The sequence below is a fragment of the Cyanistes caeruleus genome, chromosome 10 (genome assembly GCF_971803275.1).
Source record: "Cyanistes caeruleus chromosome 10, bCyaCae1.hap1.1, whole genome shotgun sequence".
NCBI lineage: Eukaryota > Metazoa > Chordata > Aves > Passeriformes > Paridae > Cyanistes > Cyanistes caeruleus.
The window spans coordinates 14038032-14057135 of NC_141710.1; the positions used below are offsets into that span (position 1 = coordinate 14038032).

The 19104-nt window shown below is 45.0% G+C and overlaps 1 protein-coding gene across 2 annotated transcripts in view; it reads right to left on the minus strand.

Moving 5' to 3' along the window:
• Positions 1-703: 703 nt before the first annotated feature.
• CCDC50 (coiled-coil domain containing 50) overlaps positions 704-19104 on the minus strand; it is a 42901-nt gene continuing 24500 nt past the window's right edge. The window contains exons 5-12 of one of the 2 annotated variants that reach the window (XM_086843036.1): positions 16883-17000; positions 12601-13299; positions 10933-11039; positions 10322-10366; positions 9675-9779; positions 8700-8779; positions 7623-7720; positions 704-6641 (exon numbers count right to left, since the gene is read on the minus strand). In XM_086843036.1, coding sequence (XP_086699162.1) covers positions 6622-6641; positions 7623-7720; positions 8700-8779; positions 9675-9779; positions 10322-10366; positions 10933-11039; positions 12601-13299; positions 16883-17000 — 1272 coding nt within the window. In that variant the 3' untranslated portion in view covers positions 704-6621. The remainder of the gene's footprint in view (positions 6642-7622; positions 7721-8699; positions 8780-9674; positions 9780-10321; positions 10367-10932; positions 11040-12600; positions 13300-16882; positions 17001-19104) is intronic. The other variant, XM_086843037.1, reaches the window with a different exon arrangement.

Consider the following 19104-nt stretch of genomic DNA (forward strand, 5'->3'; position numbering starts at 1 on the left):
CAGTCACTCCAGACAGGAGGCTGCAAGAGGTTGTAAGCTGGCAGAGCTCTTGGCACTCCCAGGAGCCCTGTTTTTACAACCAGGCTCTTCCCCTGCCAGCCCCATGTGTGTTTTGCTGATTCCTATTTCCACTCACTGCTAATACCCAAGGGACTCAGAGATGCAGGAAGATACAGATGACATCGAGGCACCTGGAAGCACTGGGGTAGTGGTGTGACATAGACCCTAATCTAGCCCAAAAATGAACTCTGTTGGAGTCAGCACTCACTTGTGCAGCCCCAGCCCCTGGCCCATGGAGGGAAAGCCTGGTGCACCCTGTGCTGAGGTGCCAAAGGGCTCTCTGCTCCCCTGTGCAATGCTTATTCTCGGCAAGCAGGGAGAAATGAGTAAATAAGCATTTAAGAAAGGTTTACAGTCTGGTTGCAAGATCCAGAATTTATATTTTGTAGCCCCCTCTTCATTTCAGCACGTTCAGTCACAAACTGAGCTTGTGAAATGAGTAGGATCTGGTCTGCTCCTGTTTGAGCTGCATGTGGCTGCATCCTCAGCTGATGCCTTTGAAGACAGCAGTCAGTCCCAGGGCATTTGCCATTTTTCCTTCTTGTATTCTGTCCCGCCGCTGTAGCTACGTGCTGTTTGATGGAATCAGCAGGCTCTTTGCAAACTTAAAAGCTATGTTAATGAAATAAGAAAGAGCATCCTATCCTTGCAAATAATCATACTGCTTTATTTTTCCGTATCACAGTCCCAGGAAATCAAACAGTCCAGATCTTTTCCAAGATATTACATAGCCTTTTTTCCATGTCTGTCAACAAAATAATCAAATTAAATACAAATTTGTTTGTTTGCTACATCTATTACAGTGGAAGAACATAATTGTTGGTAGAAGCAGCTAAGTTTCAGGAACAAAGGGTGGAACAAAGTCTTACTTTCCCCTGCTCTTGTGTAACCCTCTTAGGTTTCCAGAAAAGCACACGGAGGGACAGAAGGAAGTGGCGAATAACAAAATACGGTGATTTATTGAACAAAATGGGGAAAGGCAATGTTCCCTTTACATTCAGGACAATTCAGGAGTATGAAGCAAAACATGCTATACACACACACAGACATGATACTTTGGTTAAATGTCATTCAGAAGTTCTATGCCAAACCTGGTAAAATTATAGAGTGAACAGTCAAAATAAAACCAAGAATAGGCTTGCATAGACAAGATTATTGTCAGTGTGCAATTCATATTTAAGGATTAGCTGTTACAATGCAGGATACACTTGCAGCTCTGAGGAATTTAAGCCTTCTGACTAATCCAGCTCATTGCATGGCTAATATTTAGATTCAACCAGCTGAAAGTTTACCCTGAAGAGCTAAATGAGACAACTGTGGTTATTTATCCGAGGCAATTAACTATATTGCAGTGCACAGATGCAGCTGGAGACAGACCATGGAGTCTACTTAGAGTGAACACTGATACAGTGGAACTTGTTTACCATGAAGTAGAAAATAGTCATTTGTGTGTGCCACTGTCCTCTCTGGGACTCTCCTGAAGAGCCCAAACTGCCTAGCTAAGCCTTGCCCTGTGCTGCTGATGGGGAGGAGGTGGCTGATAGTATTTCCAGCCCAGAAGCTGAGGCTTGGGCAGCTCCTGAACATGAAACCCATGTCCCAGCACCTGTCCTGAGCAGGGCAGTCCAAGTGGCACCTGTGTGCAGCACAGCCAGTACTGCCCCAGCTGCACAGCCACGAATGTGCTGGAGTGCAGCAAACTGGGAGCTCTCCAGGTTTATGCCTGTCCTCTGAAACAAAAAGAAGATGCCCATGGTGCGCTCCATGCGAGGGACTGTGTCCCACACCCACCTCCCAAAGCAACTGCAAAACTAAGCCCTGAACACCTTGGGAGAGTGGAGCAAAATCACCTGTCCCCTGGCTGGGGACAGGTAAAGAGCAAACCTCAGACACCACCACCCTGCTGGGCATTCCTGCTGCAGCACCCACCCTGGCACAGGACAGCACCGAGCTCAAGCACCCGTCAGGCCGTGCTGGGAGCTGTGCTCCAGTTCCTATTGCACCCCACACACTCCTGCAGTGTCAGTGCTGCCAGGAGGGACAGCAGGAGCCATCTGCTCAGGGGACAAACACAGCAGATTGCTCTGGGAAGCAAGCAGTGAGTTTCATGGACTGGCTGTGCTCAATTACAAGAGTGTAAACTAAGTAGGGGAATCCTCACACTGTCTCCAAGTGCTCCCCTTTATATATATATATATAAATTAGCAATCCACAGTTAGTTTGCATACAGGTAATATGAATTAAAATAAAAACTTGATAATAAAAATATATAATATACACATTGATGAACAGCAATAAACTGAATGAAAACACTAGAATGTAACAGTGGCTGTAATTTGGCACAAAATAAACACACAGATGTTTAGCACTGTAAAAATAACAACCCATTTTTTTCCATAAGTAGAGAATGTTATCAATCCCAATTCAAATCCTGATAGGTGGGAATGCAGAGATATAAAAATACTGTACATACAAGATCCCTTTTATAGAGAGAGAAGCAGACTGCAGCATCTGTAACTTCTGTCCTTCTTCCCCAAGAGGAGAAATTCAACGATGAGAATTCGTCTATCCCTTAACAGCTGATATTTCCTCACCCCACCAAACTCAAACCCATGAAGTTCTTTAAAAAAGATGAAATAAACCTGTTGGATCTATCCCTGTGACAACAACTGCTTCTTGCTGCAGGAAGCTTCACAGTCCACATTAAGACAGTGTTTCATAGCAAGGTGACTCAGGTCAGCCTGCTGAAGACATCGAGCATCCCTGCGTGTAAGGCACGATCCCTCCAGGTCACCCGACCTCTTCTGCAGATCATTGTGCTTTGGACGGAGGGGAGGAGATGGTGAGAGCTCCTTCTGCTGAGATGAGCCTACTAGGAAGGTTAGGAAGTGCCAGGATTTCAAGGAGATGAACTTTCCGTGTGGTACCAGATGCCTTGTTAATGCACAGTCAGAAAGGGATGCAGGACCTGAACGACCTGGGCAGGGGTCCCAGCCAGGGCTCCAACATGCTACTAAATCCAGAGCAAACCCACAGGCAAAGCTACTGAGACTTGGCAAGAGCAAACAAGTGAAAAAAATCAAGATACTTAAACGTTTTTCTGTCATAGGAAAGAAATATTGCTCTGAGTGTTTTTTTCAAAAGATCAGCTTCATTGTGCCTCTTTCCAGGGACACATGTACAAGGTGCTGATTTTGTATCTCACCTACACAAACTGCACCTTCTTGACCCTCAGCAGAACTGTGGCTGCTGAGCCTGGAGGAAAGTGGCTCTTTGTTCATCCATAATCTTAACTCTTGTTAACTTCAGTGGGACCATGGAATCCCTTTTCAAAAGTAGTCTCTAAATATGCAAGTTCAGTTTCAACCTCTTCCTCAGGAGGTCTCTAATCTGTACAGCTGCATAAGGACCCAAACATGTAGAAGATGAACAATTGCTCTGTTCTTATCCCATTTACTACCTGCTTTCCTCAGCTGCCATTCCTAGCATTCCTCTCTCTCTTCTAGCAAAACCTTGGGAACCCCCATTTCACAAGGACTATGGAGTAATAAAACAGGAGAAACACAAGGGACAGCAAGTGAATAAAGACAGGGAGAAAGAAAAAAGGATAAGGACTAAGGGAGGATACAGAGCAAACCAGCCCATAAAGCATTCAGCATCCCTCAAAGGCACCCAAGAAAGCAGCAACTGCTCCTGGGACCCTTCTCTTGGGCTCTTGTCTCTTGGTGTCTTGAGTGGAGAGCTTGACTGGCCACTAAGGAGATCCTACAGCTCCACAGGGAGGCACTGAGGTGTTCTTCAGACTCTACTCAGCTTCCAAACTGAATCTACCACAGTTTTCCTTCACATTTCTACTCACTACCATTGACACCAACAACTTGGATACTCCCAAGCGTGCCTCCTGAATTAATATGTTCTTCAAATGTGAGAGGGCTCAGGGTCTTCATGACTTTTCTGACTAGGTTAAGACAAAAGTGACACCAGCCAACTGCAGTGCAAGAAAGTCCATCACAGCCAGACAGAGAGGCCCATGGAGGGCTGAATTCCTAGTTGGTGATCTCCCCTTGCCTTTAGCAGAGAGTCACCAGTTTTCTGCCAACACAGCCAGTACAAAGCTCAGCCTCTTTCTGATTTGGCAGGACTTTTCTCCATCCACTTTTCACAAGTGCACCAGGTGGTACAAGCAGCAGTGCCTGGACTAGGGTGTTTGTAGGAAGTATTAATTCTTACAAACCCACCAGGCATCCATTTCACAATAATAATTACTCTGATGGCAATGGAAGGGAAAAGCCCACAGGAAAAAAAAAAAAAAGGCATTTTCAGCAGTAGAAATGTTGACTGTTACATGAAATACAAAAATAAATCCTTACAAAATAAAACCTTGGTAGATGAAGCTGCCACACTGGGCCAAGTTATCAAATAAGAAAGAAAAAAATAGCATCTATTTTGTTGGGTTTTTTTGTCTTTTTAACCAATATGAACACTTCTGAATGGAGAGAGACAGAATGAGAAGAGGGAACAAAGTAAGGACAGTAAAATCTAGCTGCTGACTGGGATATTTCCTGAGAAGCAGCAGCAAGGAAGACCTTAAAAGTCACTTTGGAGCCCATGCAGGCATGTAAGCCACAGTCTGGAAGCAAGGGTATGCAGGTAGCAGGATTCTGCCCATACACAAAGTCCTATATGGCAAAGTTTTTGGTTGGGGTATCCCTGGAACAGAGATCTGTTGGGGCTATGTGGTTCTTCACAGGTACTGAACTTCTGCCAATGGGCCAGTGGGGGAAGGAGATGGAAGTCTCTTGAGCTGTTGGTCAAGGCAAGACATGGGCTTATGGTGTGGTATTAAACCTGCCCCTGCAACTTATGTAAAAAAGGAGCTGCACTGTTTTCACAGTGATTTGGCCCAGAAACTATTCTGACCAAGGACAATAGCCAAGGTTAAAGCCCTACAGCTGCCTTGGGGCTTGAGCTGTGCACAAGAGGAACAGCAGACAGCCACGCTCTCTTCCTGCTTCCTAGAGGTGCTCCCTCCGCACAAAACTCCCAAGAGCTGCAAAGGCCCCTTTCCCAGGCAGATCAGTGATGAGGAAAACAAGTCCATGCCCTGGGCACAGGTGTCTCCCCTCCTCTGCAGAGCCTGAGGCAGAACTGCAGCTGCTGGAAACAACAGAGTGGTGAGACAGACTCAGTGTTGGCACTAAAGTCAGGCTGCAGGGGCAAGGCAGCCAAGCTCTCTGCCATGAACTGGGCTAGCCCATGAATAACCAGCTTGCCCTGGCTGAACAGACTCCAAGACAGTGTCCAGATATTCAGCTTTGTAGTTCAAAAATACACCTGAAAATAATGGCAAAAAATATTATAAAGACAAAAGCATTGAAATGAGGGGAGGCCAAGGGAAAAGGCTACATAGACAATAAACCTGCAGACCCTACTGTGCCTTAGAGAGCAGTGATTTTTTTTTATTCCTGACAGGAGCTAGCCTGGGGTGCTGGACAGAGCAGTAGAGAGGAAAAGCAGTCAGCCCAGACATCATGGGACTGTTCAGCCCTCTGTGTCTGGTTCAGGTTGCCTGTAACTGTAGATTCTAAATTCGATGCTCAATGCCCATACGGCCCATCCTCCATCAGCCCCATGTTTACAAGACATATCCAAGTTCAGAAACAAGTTACTCTATGCATCAAAAACTGAGCTGGGAGATCCTACTTGGCTTCAGTGAAATTCCTTGGCTTCTACCACACTGAATCTCAAAGCAGGTAACCACAAAGATCCCTTCAGACACATAGATCTGTTTGTATGAGTCTTTCCAAACCACAACTCACAGCTTCTTGAACTCCTTGGCAACTCTTAAAAGTCATGCACACAAGGTCTAATTTCAGTTGAAATTGTCTTTCCTTTTAACTATTCTATCCTATATCCTGGAGCTAAATGCCTATACACGTTCTACTCAGGTTGTTGGAAACCCTAGAAAGAAATACAGCAGTTAAAAAATTCTGTTTCATAGGCAATTCCTGCCTCACCAGTCTCAGGGTTTGGCTTTTGCTGGTATATGTTTGACAATGCCCTCTCCTTCCTGCAAGCTCATATGACTCGCTCAGCTATCCAACACAGGAAGAAACACAATTCCTCTTACAGCTGTCCTTGCTAAGTTACCCTAATACAGAAAGGACTTGTACTTCTGATGTTCTGCTGCATTGCCATAACCCAACTCATTTCTTCCATTTTCCTCGATTGTACATGCATCTCAATTTGTTCCATTTGTCAAAGCTCCAGCCAAACTTAAAAATAAAAAGAAACCCTCAAAAGAATGTATGAGAGAGCTGCTGAGCCAGCTGGTTGATTTGCACAGCCCAGTGGCAGCTAGATTATACTGCATTGCTCAAGTCATCACAGATGAGTAAGAAATTGAAACAAACAATTTTCCTTAAGATGATGACACTTAAAGAGATGATGCTGGGAGCAGAGGATGGGCTTTCCATCAGGTCAGAAATGGAGAAAGTTGCCTGGCAGTTCCAGTAATGTTTGCTACAGAAGAGTCAGTACCAAAGCAAAGGCTAGCACAGTTTACTGCTTCCTACGGGAACCTGGAAAACAAAACAGAAAGGAAACAGTCTGTGAGGCTAGATCCTGGTGAAAAGATTACTACCTGCAGTCATATTTTACCTCTTCTGCCCTCTTGTCTGTCTGTCTTCTAGGGTACTAGTAAAGTCAAAGGCTAAAATGAAACTATATGTTACATGACTCAAGCAACAGGAAGGACAGATCCACAAGACAGGCAGACATGCATTTCTTCTAGGGTGTGAATGGTGCTGCAGCCCCTTTGCACAGTCTCACTAAAGCAAGCAGACCCTACAAAGTGCCATGAACTTTTCAGTTTGCTTGATGAAGACAAAGTATGTTTACTAAACTAAATTTTGGAAAGTGTCCACATTTAAGTCTCACTAGTGGAGTTGGAAGAAATCTGAGACTAAGCCATACTCAGACCGCCCCCTTCCTTCCCCAGAGGCTCTACAGATAACTCACACAATGGGCATTCACATTTAAAACAACTGCAGGGGTGACCCTACCCACACTGCTCTGTGCCAAGTGATTTCAGGAAACAAACCAACAAAGCAGTGCTGAGATGCTCCAGCCTGCTCTCAGGACAAGTTTCTGTCTGATCATCCCATCTGCTCACCCGACAGGCGAGGTTCTGTCTTGTATTGGATTGTTGGAGAGTAGTGAGTCACCTAAAATCCATCATAATGTTGTCTTCATGTCATTTCTTTGTCATTTGCTACCTGGATTTACAGTCATTCATCATTAAGAGATCACAGAGGACATACAGACAGCACCTTGACAAATGCCAGGCAAACCAATTCTGTTTTTCAGTCTCTCAGCCTGCAACGTGCTCAGCAAGTCCAACCCAAACACTGCCCAGCATCACCTGCCTGCTGGGGCATTAATTCCTACTGCCCTTCTCTATTTGCATCACTTTCAATCACTCTGTCCCCTGCAGGCTCCTTGTGGGAAGAAAACAGCTGCCAATAACCCAAGTTATTGGGCAGCCCTGGGCTTGGTCCTACCTTTAGGAGAATGCTCAGGTTTGGGGATCTGGCGCAAGGGGCTGGGCTGGCTCGTGTAATACCGAGAGTGTTCCAAGTCATCCAGGAGAGGCTGTGACCTGCAAAGCACAGTGTGAAAGGGTTGTTGGGAAATAACAGCACAACAGGGTAGTAAAAGCAACATCTCAGCTGTCTGGTCTGCTACTGTTAGTTTGATGCAAACCCTGGCTGGCCCAGGCTTTCTGCCTGAAGAACAGCTCCTCTGAGCACAGCCCATTACTGTTTCTGCAGTGAGAAAACCAGAGTATTTACTGCTTGTCATGGACTTCTTTCATTTAATAATAGTTAGAGTTGTCAGGAAATAAAGAACTTCCATTATTAAGTTTGCTGCAAACTTCATTTAAAAGGGCAGCGTTTTAAAGTGGTTAATGTTTGCACAGTTTTACTCCCAAAGTATTTTAATATGATCTCTCTCAGTTTACACCTGCACACTCCATTTGCTGTTTCTTTTGCATGTTCAACAAGAATTTCTAGGTTCCTTTCTGGAATGGAAATCAAAGCCAGTGGGGTCACTTCCAGGGTTTAGTACCTCATGAAAAGCATTGAGTATTAAGGGATTCAGAAGCAGCACTGGGCTACAGCATGTACCCAGCTTGGGATGCACAATGCTCTTGCTTGCAGGGTGGTATTCACATGGAGCAGTGGGAGATGTATACAGTGCTTAACTGGGAGCAAGGACCAAGGGAGCAGCTGTGCAAATGCCATGGTGATTATGCCTTCCTGCCCAGAGATGACATTTGGTTTCACATCCCCCAAAGCTGTTTAACCCTCTCAGTGTTTCTCTGGCATTTAACAAATGTCACTGCACAAGCTCATCAATCTCTGTCAGCACCGGGCACGGGGACCAAGATGGACAAGTGCCACGAGCACAGTGAGTGACGCACATCACCAAACACCTCATGAGCTCCGTGCCCCCCATCGCCCTGCTCTCCACCGAGTCCCTTGAGGGTGGGTCATCCCACAGCTCCTCCCTAAGTCTCAGCTTCTCAGCAGCTTCCCAGCTGCACTCCCCATTCTTGCCAGCCAGTTCAAGCTCACCTTGAAGGCCTGTCACTTCTGTGTCGCTGAGTTTCGGGCCCTTCTCTTGACCTTGACCGTGTGGAGTCACCTGCATCAGGCTAATGGGAAGAAGGGAAATCAGCTCATCTGTGTGCCATGCAAGACACCAGCCAGTACACTGGGAGTGCCACAATTCCACACAGACCTTTTGTGCTTAGTTTACACACAAAATTAACTACAGCCAGACACGCAAATGGCAGCATCAGGACTTGTTTTCAGTAAACCAAACACAGCCTTGCTGAACAAAACTCAAATTTTGCACTAAAACATGACAGCAGTAAGGGACTGTTCTGAAGCTGGGGCTGAACAGTCTGTAATGACTGTGCACAAGGCTGGGCTGAGCAGGAAGGACCAGCTGCAGGCAGCTGTGCTCCTACAACCACTGAAACTCAGTGAGGCTGAAAACACCAGAGCTGCCATCATCCAGCCCCAAGATTAACACCATATCCCCTTTAGCATCTTAGCAGTGCTGACTATAAAACCTGCTGCCTATCCCCTTCCCTGCTGGCCAGCCAAGCCTCTCTGGTGTTACTCCTACAAAAATCAAGAATGATAGACTCAGGACTTTCATTACACAGCCAGTTATGAGGCAGAGTGACAACTGAAGCAGCTGCATTACCCTTACACAAACAGAACCAACTCCTGCTTTTATTCCTGCAGTCAAGATTTCAGCAAAGGGAAGATCCTGCACCAGGGACTGACAGTGCTTCAGGGAGGCCACAAGGTGCTGTGACATCCAGTGCCATCCTCCAAGGCCAGAGCCCAAGGATTACCTTGCTTGAGGCTGAAGCCAAAAGCATCTAATCAAGGAGGAGGCTCCAAAAGGCTCGGGAAGCAGCTGAATAACGGACAGCAAGACCCTTTAGATGCATCACCACACACAATCACCTCCCTCTGGAAATGGGAATAATGTTATAGCACCTTATCTGTGGTGCCTCCTGAAGCCTGGCATACCTTCCAATCTTGGTCATGCCTCCTCTTTTCAAAGGAAGACTTTTCTCTCTCTTTCTCTTTTCTTAAAGCTTTTTTCTCCTCAGCCATCAAGAGTCGAGCAATTTCCTAGAAGGGAAACACAGACTGTCAGACAATTTTACTGCACTTGCGGGTTCAAGTTATTCAAACCCTTTCCCATGGACAATTGCTGAATGGGAAGGGTGCAAATCCAGGATTTCATCCATCTGTGATCAGAAATCAAGGGACAGGGCAAAATTAAGACTGGTGACATGCAGCATGTCTAATAGCTCCCTGATTTACCAGAACTGCATTTGCAGAACCTTTCTGCCCTCTATCCCTTCTCCTTAAAGGGGTTGGTGGTTTATCTCACAGCATCTTGGATAGTCTCTCATGGGGTTCAGTTACAAGAAATGCTCTTCCAGAACCATGAACTTCCTGCTTTTGTCATGGTTGCAACAGGCAGCACAACTCCCTACTTGGCCAGCCTGAGCATATACACAAAACCCATCTGGGAGAAAATCCCACTGGAACCCCAAGCTTCCCCTACAAGGAGAGAAATTAACAATTGGAGGGTCAGAGGAAACAAGGGCTGTTCAGCAGCTTCTGCAAAGTAAAGGAATTCCACAAGTATTTGACTTGTTGCTCACCTCATCTTGGGCTACCTGAGCTGCCTTCTGATCTGCTTCATTAGCCTGGGTTGGGGGAGGGAAGTGGGGAAGGAAAAACAGAGACAAAAAATTAGCATCTCTGAATTAATCATGCTCATTAACCTGCTGGGCAGGGCAAGTAAGTGCCCATACAAATACACCATCATCCTCTCCAAATATATTTAGGTACCCCAATACTCACCTCAGAGCCCAACTTCTATCTCCCATTTCAGTTTTTCAACTGAATTTTGCCCTCATGTACCTGCCAGGCCACATCACAATGCATTTCCCACTCTGCTGTCTTCTCTCTCAAAGATGGGCAATGGCCTGTCTCACCCGTGAGCTGCTCACACTAACTATATCTTCATCTGCCTGGAAACATCCACTTAATATCACTCTGCTTCAGTACTTTAATTCTGGAGTTTATTTCAAAAAATAGGGCTTATTAGTTGGAAGCCAGCTGTCACTCCATATTCACATGTATGGAAGACAGAGGTAATTAGCAGAATGCACAAGAGCAAGACCTCATATATTAAAGATTTTCAAATTAAAGTTGTCCATGTTGGTTGCCTTAGTTTCTTCAAGTTGACCAATGCACCCTCTCTACTCACCAGGAGCTCTTCCTCCTGCAGCTTGCGAGCAATCTCTGCATCAGACAATTCCTGTTCCATTCGGCGTCCATCGTACATGCCTTGTTTCATCCCCCTCAAGTTGGTGCCTACAGAATTATAAAAAAACCCAGTCAACTCAACCATTCTCCAAATTCTTTGGTAAGGAGATGCCCACAATCTCCTCAGCCACCTGCAAACCCTCCACTCAAGAGAAGCAGAGATCACCACTGTGTACCTGCCATACCGCTGGTGTGCGAGCACCTTTAGCTGAGGTGCAGCACACACCTCAGGGAGGTTTCTCTATGCACATAGCAGTACCTGGCACACCCTGTCTTAAATAACAAATGCAACTCCACAGCACAACAGGCCATGTCCCTTGAAGCAGTCTTTGGTGACAGCAATGCTAGCAAAGGAATTGTAATTTGTCACTCTCTGCATCGATAGAGATACAGTGGCAAAACTAGGCAGTAGAGAGCAGCCCAACGTTTGATGTGAGCACAGCAGAGTCTGAACACACTGCTGAAGCAGCAGGGGCTGCACGTGTTACCTGGGACAGGCTCAGACAATGAGTTTTCATACAATTTCTTCCTTGGGACGAGCCATGAATTTTACAATTCAATGAGAAAACAGACAAAAGCATTACTGAAGTTCATGTAACGTTCAGTTCTTGTATTGAGTACAGAGTTCTGTTATTTTAAGCTTAAACTGATTAACACTTATTTTCCTACAGAAAGCATTCGTATCATGAGGAAGAAGAAAAATTGTCCCAGTATCTCCAGAGACAGACACACATTATCTATCTTTCTCACCTTATCTTATGTGAAGATCAGTTAGATGGCTTAAAGCATAAGCTGCCCCACACATTGACAGACATAGATCCAAGTCTCTAAACTCCTACTTTCACTAGGTCACCCCTACTTCCACTGTGGCTTTAAAAGTAGAAAGATGGATCTGGATCTTTAAAGCCTCCAATCCCCAAGTGCCTGTTGTGCAAAGACTACACAGGTACACATTTCCCAGAAAATTCCACTTGTAAAGAATTTGGCAATAATCTTACAAATAGAACCCAGCTGGATGCCCAGTGCCACTAGTGAAATTTGCCCAAAATGAATTAATTAAGATGCCAGCAGGCTTTTCAGTAAGAAGTGGATGAAAATTGTTGGGTTTTTAGTGCTTAAGCAAAGTGTCCTCACTTACAGTCCTGCATCTCAGCTCTACAAAATACAACCATAACCTAACATTCCGGGTTTTGTTATTTTTTTTCCTCCTGTACAAGGAGGCCACCACACAAAATGTATCACAAAAACAAAAGCTGGGTGTTGGTTGGAATTTTTGGGGGGGGTCTTTTTTTGGGGATGGTGTGGTGTTTTTTTTAGTGAGGGGGGGAGAAATTTCTTTTCTTAAACAGAAGAATGCCAAGGGCACCACTTCCAACAATACCTTCTTACTCATCCTCTCCAAAGCCATGGAACATCAGGACACAGCAAGAACATCAGTGGATAGGAAGAATCCTGCTAAATCAGGGAGAAACCTGGGCAAGATTCCCTGTGTACACATTGCAGGTAGATACTGGAGAGAAGCATCTTCAAGGAAGCCAAACAGACACCAGCATGGGGCACACAAAGGTCCAAACCACACATATGCACACCTTCCCCATCTCTTGGTTACCTGGGTCTCGCTGGCAGTCTCCAACCTTCCCCTGGCTCACAGCATGAGGGGATGGGGAGTGTCTCTTGTGTCCTGCCATTTTGTAGGCTTTTGCCTCACCCCTCCTATGGTCATCTCTAGATGCAGCATCATAGAGCTTCTCATCACGTGCCATCCTGTGTGACGAGTGGCCCTGATGACGAGATTTATGTTTCTCAGGGTGCCGTCTGCCACCCCGATGCCAGGTCTCCTGCTCTGCCTCCAATTCCATGTCAAGAAGAGGAAGGTGCTTTTCTCTGTCTTGCCTTGGTGGCTTTCTGCTGTGCCGTGCTTCTTCTGTGAATCCATGCTCCAACTCCAGGTCAAGACTGAGAGGTCTCCTCTCCTTCTCCCTGCCAGCTGTCCTCCTCTCCCGCAGCTCCCAGCTATTGCTGTGATCATAGGCACGGTGCTCGGTCTCTCCTTCCAGGTCAAGGCTGGGATGTCTCCTGGACCTTCCCTGGCTGGCTGTCCTCTGCTGCTGCTGATGGCCATTGCTGGCCTCCCTCAGCTGAGGAGACCTTTGGCAGCGCTCTGAGGTGGAGTGCCCGTGTTTGGGGGCACTGCCAGGCAAAGGCGAGTGGGGTCCTCGGCGTTCTCTCTGCTGGTGCCTGCACCTGCCGTGACTGTGTGCTCTGGGAGGTTCACAGATCTGCTCTCTGGGGTCACCCCAGGGCTGCTCTGAGCAATGTAGGGACAAACAAGGAGCGGGTTAGTGGTGCAGGGGTTAATGGGGGTTCAAGGCCAGACTCACAGCAGGGAGATGAAGGAGCTTGATACAAGGTGCTAAAAATGCAGGCAAAGCAAGATGAAAGAAAGAATAATAACAGGGACAAAAAAGGCTTGCAGGATACAAGAGGGGACTCAGTGAAATGGCAGGCTGGCTAGCAGGGCAGCACAGGAGGCAACAAGGTTGGAGCAGAAAGCACAGGTCCAACCCAAAAGTGTCTGAGCACCTCCTAGATAAGGACTAGTCAATATAAAGACAAGTGACTTTTAATGATGCCACTGAGGCTGAAAAACAGCCAAGAGAGCAGCTCATCTCCTGATGACACATCACTGCTGCAGGATCCTGAAGCCACCTGGGAAAGGTTTGCAAAGAGAGGCACAAGAGGCAGGAAAGGCCAGGAGACAATGAGGGGCATAAGACCGGGAGAGGCCAAGCAGAGTGATCAGGTTAGACCCTGGTTTGTAAGCATGGGTGCCTTGCCCTGGCCTCAGGCACAAGGTTTTTCATCAGAAAAAAACAGTCTCACCAAACTGGGGGAAAGACCCACACAAAGCAGAAAGGAAGTAAACAAGTAGGATAGCATTTTTTGTTTTTTGGGTTTTTTTAAATACAAGATGAGGATAGCTGCAGCATCCAAACATCCTCCACCACAGGCTGTCACATATCTTTTGCAGACCCACAAGTTTCAGGGCCTGCACTTATTCATTGTCTAAATCAGCTCTGAAAGCAAAGACAGTTATGGATAGAAATTTTAGGATAGAATAAGATTTCACAAAACCCAGGCTCCTGACCTCAGCGTTGTAGCTAGAAAAGCTGTTTACTTGACATTTTGGTGGGGTTGTTTCCTCTGTGCTTTCCAGAAAGCAGGTAAATTTTCACTGCTTTTTATTTCAGTAGTAAACCTGAAGCAGCTAGGAGGATGCAGCAGTCTGCCTGCATACAATCTAGTAATTGATTTATTTTTTCAACTAACCTATTTACTAAGAAAAATCATTGCACTGAGTGAACTATTATCTCTCTACAGCAGCTTTTCAAAATGAAAAAAAATGCCTCGAAGCAGAGATTGATTTGAAACAGAACTACATACACAACCCCCACCAAAAATCCCTGCAGCAGCAGACTTTCTTCAACTGTCCGGAGTTTGTTTTATAGTATCTCAAAATATTTAAAATATATTTCACTGCACATGAATTACATTCTGTTTTAATGAATAGCTCTGTCTCACTTACAATCTATCTAGATTTCAGAGGGAGAAAAAACAAACCTCACACCAAAACTGAATGTTCCCTTTGAGTCATTCTATTCAGAAAAAACATTGTCAGAGCCAGTAAAAATAGACCCTACAGAAAATCCACCTTCAAAACAAGTCTGTGTGACTTTTATCCAGAACAAGTGAATTTTTTAAAAGTCCAAGAACTCTAACAGGAACTGCTGTGGTTGCTCTTTAACTGGTTGGATTTTTTCTGTTCAGTTTTAGATCATTCATATGATTTACAGAAAAAAAATACCCAATCAAACAATCCAAGTGACTTACTGAACAACAGAGACCAGAATCTGAAAGCAAGAGTCAGTTCTGAACAATACCCATAAGGATCTAAAAATTAATTCAATTTTGTCATTGAGGAAAGCTCAATAAATACAAGAGCAGAGTGCAGGAGAACACAAAAGATCAAAGCCTGGCTGTGCTGGGAAAGGATTGCAGCAGGTAGCACAACCATGCCAAATAACCCAAGCAGAACATTTGTTTTTAGGGTATCTCAGGGTGATTAATTCATCAGCAGGTGCTGGTTCCTGTGGCACCTTCCACAGGGGCAGTAAACACTCCACTGACCCTGGTGTTACTCCCTGAAGCAGCAAGTGACTGAGTGAATACAAAACTGTTTTTCATGGCACAAACACTTCTGGGAGGAACTCTGCCTTTTCTCATGTTTATTTTTCCACTTTTAAAGAGCTCATATTGCTTTGGAGCAATAGGCCTAATCCACGTTCCTCCTGGAGGTGGATAAATTTTACCTCAGTCTCAAACAACAGAAAAAAGCCCCAAAAACACACCCCACCCCCCACTAAAACAAAAGAAATTTAAATCAAGGAGGTTTTATTTGCTTCAGTTTACAACTAATGAGGAAAATACAAACCAAGGCTTCTGAAGCCTAATCACATGGTGCCCAAGTAATTAAGAGTTCCCAGAACAAGAAGCTAGATGATCCAGGCATAAAATCCACTCCAGTCGTTCACAGCTTTTAAGGAGCACAGATCGAGAACAGCAGGAAGAAAACTTAGACCCATGAGATATCCTGCTCTCCAAATCCACACCACAGTCTTACTTCAGGAAGACACAGGCTTTGTCAGCTGATTTGATATAAAAATCCATTCTGTCCTACTATCTCTGCAGGCACACTGTTATCTATGCTGCATTTTTTCACATTTTTCCCATTTAATTCTGGAAATCTGAAGTGTGGGTTAACCATAGTACTCCAAGATCAATTTTTCCCAGCTTTGAACATGTAGCAGGACTTGTGATCATGAAGTTTCCACTTGGTTACTGTTTTGCACTTTTGAACTTTGTGCTTTGTACTTTCTTGGTTATCTTTGACTTTCTTCCAAATTGAAACTAAATACTTTGTGTAAGTTCAATTAATAGGCTTTAAAACTGCCAATGGCATTGATGTTAAAATAAGAAATGAGGTTTGATCTTCATCTTCACAATCTGTTAATCAAAAGCAATCCATCTTCCCCACCAGATTTTAGAAGAACAAACACAGGAACCACCACCAGTGCACAGCAAAGCCATCCAGAGATTGCTCCATAATTAAACACACCCTGATTCTCTCCTCCCAGTTCAAAGAAGGTCTGTATTCAATCACAGAAGCTGACCAAAAGAAAGCAATAAAGCATTGTGGATCAAATCATTTCCACACTGTACAGTCCCAGATGATAATCACAGCAGAGACATTCTGTAGAGATGACCTTGTTCTTCAGTAAGTCATTCAAGGCAGTTGTGCTAATTATACAGCTTGGGTACATACCTGCAAGGAGCTATTTTTGAAACACATCTCCATGAACCAGCATTTGCTCCTTCATGTAGCTGTGCCAGCATCACAAATGAAACGGCATGGAACAGTCTCTCTTCAAATGCAAGCATGGAATTTCACCAGCATTTCTTCCCCACATCCTTGGTGTCACACAGCAGTAACTGCCTTATCAGCCACTGTCTTTTTCCACCAACACTTTCAGAACATGTATGTGTGGCTACACTTGCACATACACACACACCACGCTCCCTATCCCTGCCATTTAGGCCGCCTTCAAGGACAATAAAAACTACTAAATTGTCTTCTCTGGTTTTCTTTTCTTTTTTTAAACTAAATACTTCCTGATTATGAAATAATCCCATTCTAACACCGGAAACTGATGTAATGCCACAGTGCTAAATGCAGGACTGTAGGATAAAGGGAGTTTCCCAAACTGGTTGTCAGACCACCAAGTCCACCTTACACTGCCACGAGCCTGACCTTTTATCTTGCAGAAACATACCTCCATTTTCTGCATAGTAACTCTCTTCATAGCCTGTGTGTCCCTGGGACTCTGGGTAGTGCTTCTTGCGCTTTTTTTCTTCCTGCAGTTCTTTCTGTTGTAGGAGACGGGCAATATCCTGCAGATATGAAAGAAAACAGATATTAAATCACCACTAAAAAGTATTTCCAGATTCTTTTACTCAAATTCTTTATTCAATTATTAAAATCCCTACAAAAAAAAAAGTTTAATTTTTCAGACAGTCAACAACAGTTACTCAAATTTAGCCCCTGGGCTGGATGAGGCTTTCAAATTAATGGGTGACAAAAGGGACCATGTCAGCAATCAGTATTCAACCTCACGCAGGCCCAGTGCTGAAATTCCAACACCATGGTAAACTCACAGGTTCCTGCTCCTCCTGCACACGAGCCTGCTAAGCCCTAATGACCAAGGCAGGGCAGAAGGTACCACATGTGCAATCTCAGGCTTTCAACAAGGATTTGGAAGTCACAGAAGTGCACACCCACTCACGGGAGTGGGCAGGATCTCCCCCCAGCACTCTGCCAGGGAAGGAAAAACACAGCGGCAAAGACTGTCCAGCTAAAGGCACTTCTGACTGGAAGGAGCTCCCAGAGCAAACTGTGAACTCACTTCACACTAGCTGTAATTTTCAGGCACTACAGGATGCCAAGCATAGAAATGCATCAGTTTGACAGACAGAGACTTGAAGGAAAAGAAAATCGAAAGGACATTAGGAAGAGCAAACTAGGCACAAGGCAGGAGCACAGTGGGGACTGCAGCCGTTTGTCTTCTGTCACAGTTTTGGTAGATATGCCAAAGAGAAGAGCACTCCATTTTCCTAATTGGTTTTCTTTCGAGATGACTAATGGATCAACAAGGCCTAGGAACTGCAAACAGCTCCCTGGGCCTTGCTCCTCTGAGGCCCAGGAGCTTGTGAGTCAGTGAAGCCAGTCTGGAGCTAATGAACAAAGCTGGGAGATACCAGCAGGGCATGCTGCCCCTTTGGATGCTATTCATTTAAGCCTTCCTAATCCTCAGGACCTTTACAGAGCCATGCATGTAAAGTGGACACTGCAGGCAGGAAAGGCATGGCTGAAATGCAAACTAAGAGTCAACACCCTCCAGAGCCAAGCCAGCACTGGAGGACATTGGATGGCTGCTCAAGTACAAAGCATTACTTCAGGATTCAGGTAAGATCTGCTCTGAAAACAGCACTGTGAAAAATCTGGGAATGCCACAGGCTCCTTAAAAAAAAAAAAAAAAAAAAAAAAAAAGAAATAAAGAAAAAGCCCCAAACCAAACAAACCAAAACATTACAAACCTCCACAAACTCCTTCGCTGACAAGGTTAACCTTTCTAGCAAGTACAGTAAGTCTATAAATACATGAGCTAAAGCACATTATCTCCAGGACTGAGACAGCTCAGGACTTGCAAATCCATACAAACCACTTCTTACAAACAGGATTCATAAGCAGGCAGGGCAGGAAGGTTTAGTGCTTCATTTAAAAACCCTGCACTCCAGAAAGGATCTGCCTCAGTCCTCAGCTACATTTCAGCCACACTTGGGAACTTCCCACGTACCAGCAGGAAGAGATAGAATATTTATGACTTCTCCTTGCTTTAAGCCACAGTCAGCTGAAGCCTGCTTCCAACAGCACAAGATGGTCAGCAGGCAGGTTTGACAGGCTGCAAGGACCTGTTGTCAGACCGCTAACATCCCTGCAGTTCTCTACCTAAAGCAGGAAGGAAAGGTGCAATTCCAAGAGTCAACATTAGTTTTGCATCTCCTTCACCTTCCCGATAAAAAAAATGACAGACTGGCTACGGGATTTTTGCTTAAGAGGTAGTAAAGTGTTCCTCCCATCCTGTTACCACAAGCTCTTCTTGGAAGCCAAGCCATTTCCATCTGTCTGGGCAGCCTTTCAGTACTTGTTTGGAATTAATCGTAGAAAAAGAAAATGAAGTCTTGCAAAAAAACCCCATGCATCTGTCAGGTAAGGGCAGATTCTTATTTCAGGCTCTTCCAGGAAATACAGCCTTGTGTTCAAGCTCTTTGTTTACAGAGAATGCCACCAGGTGCCTCTTAAACATCCTGAGACAACTCAGGCCACTTTGGAAATCATCTGAAATCAAAAATGGGGACATACTCCAGGCTCTCACAGGTGTTCCTCTACTCTGTGGATTTCTTGAAAACTTAATCTGACAGGCTGATGACTGAGGTG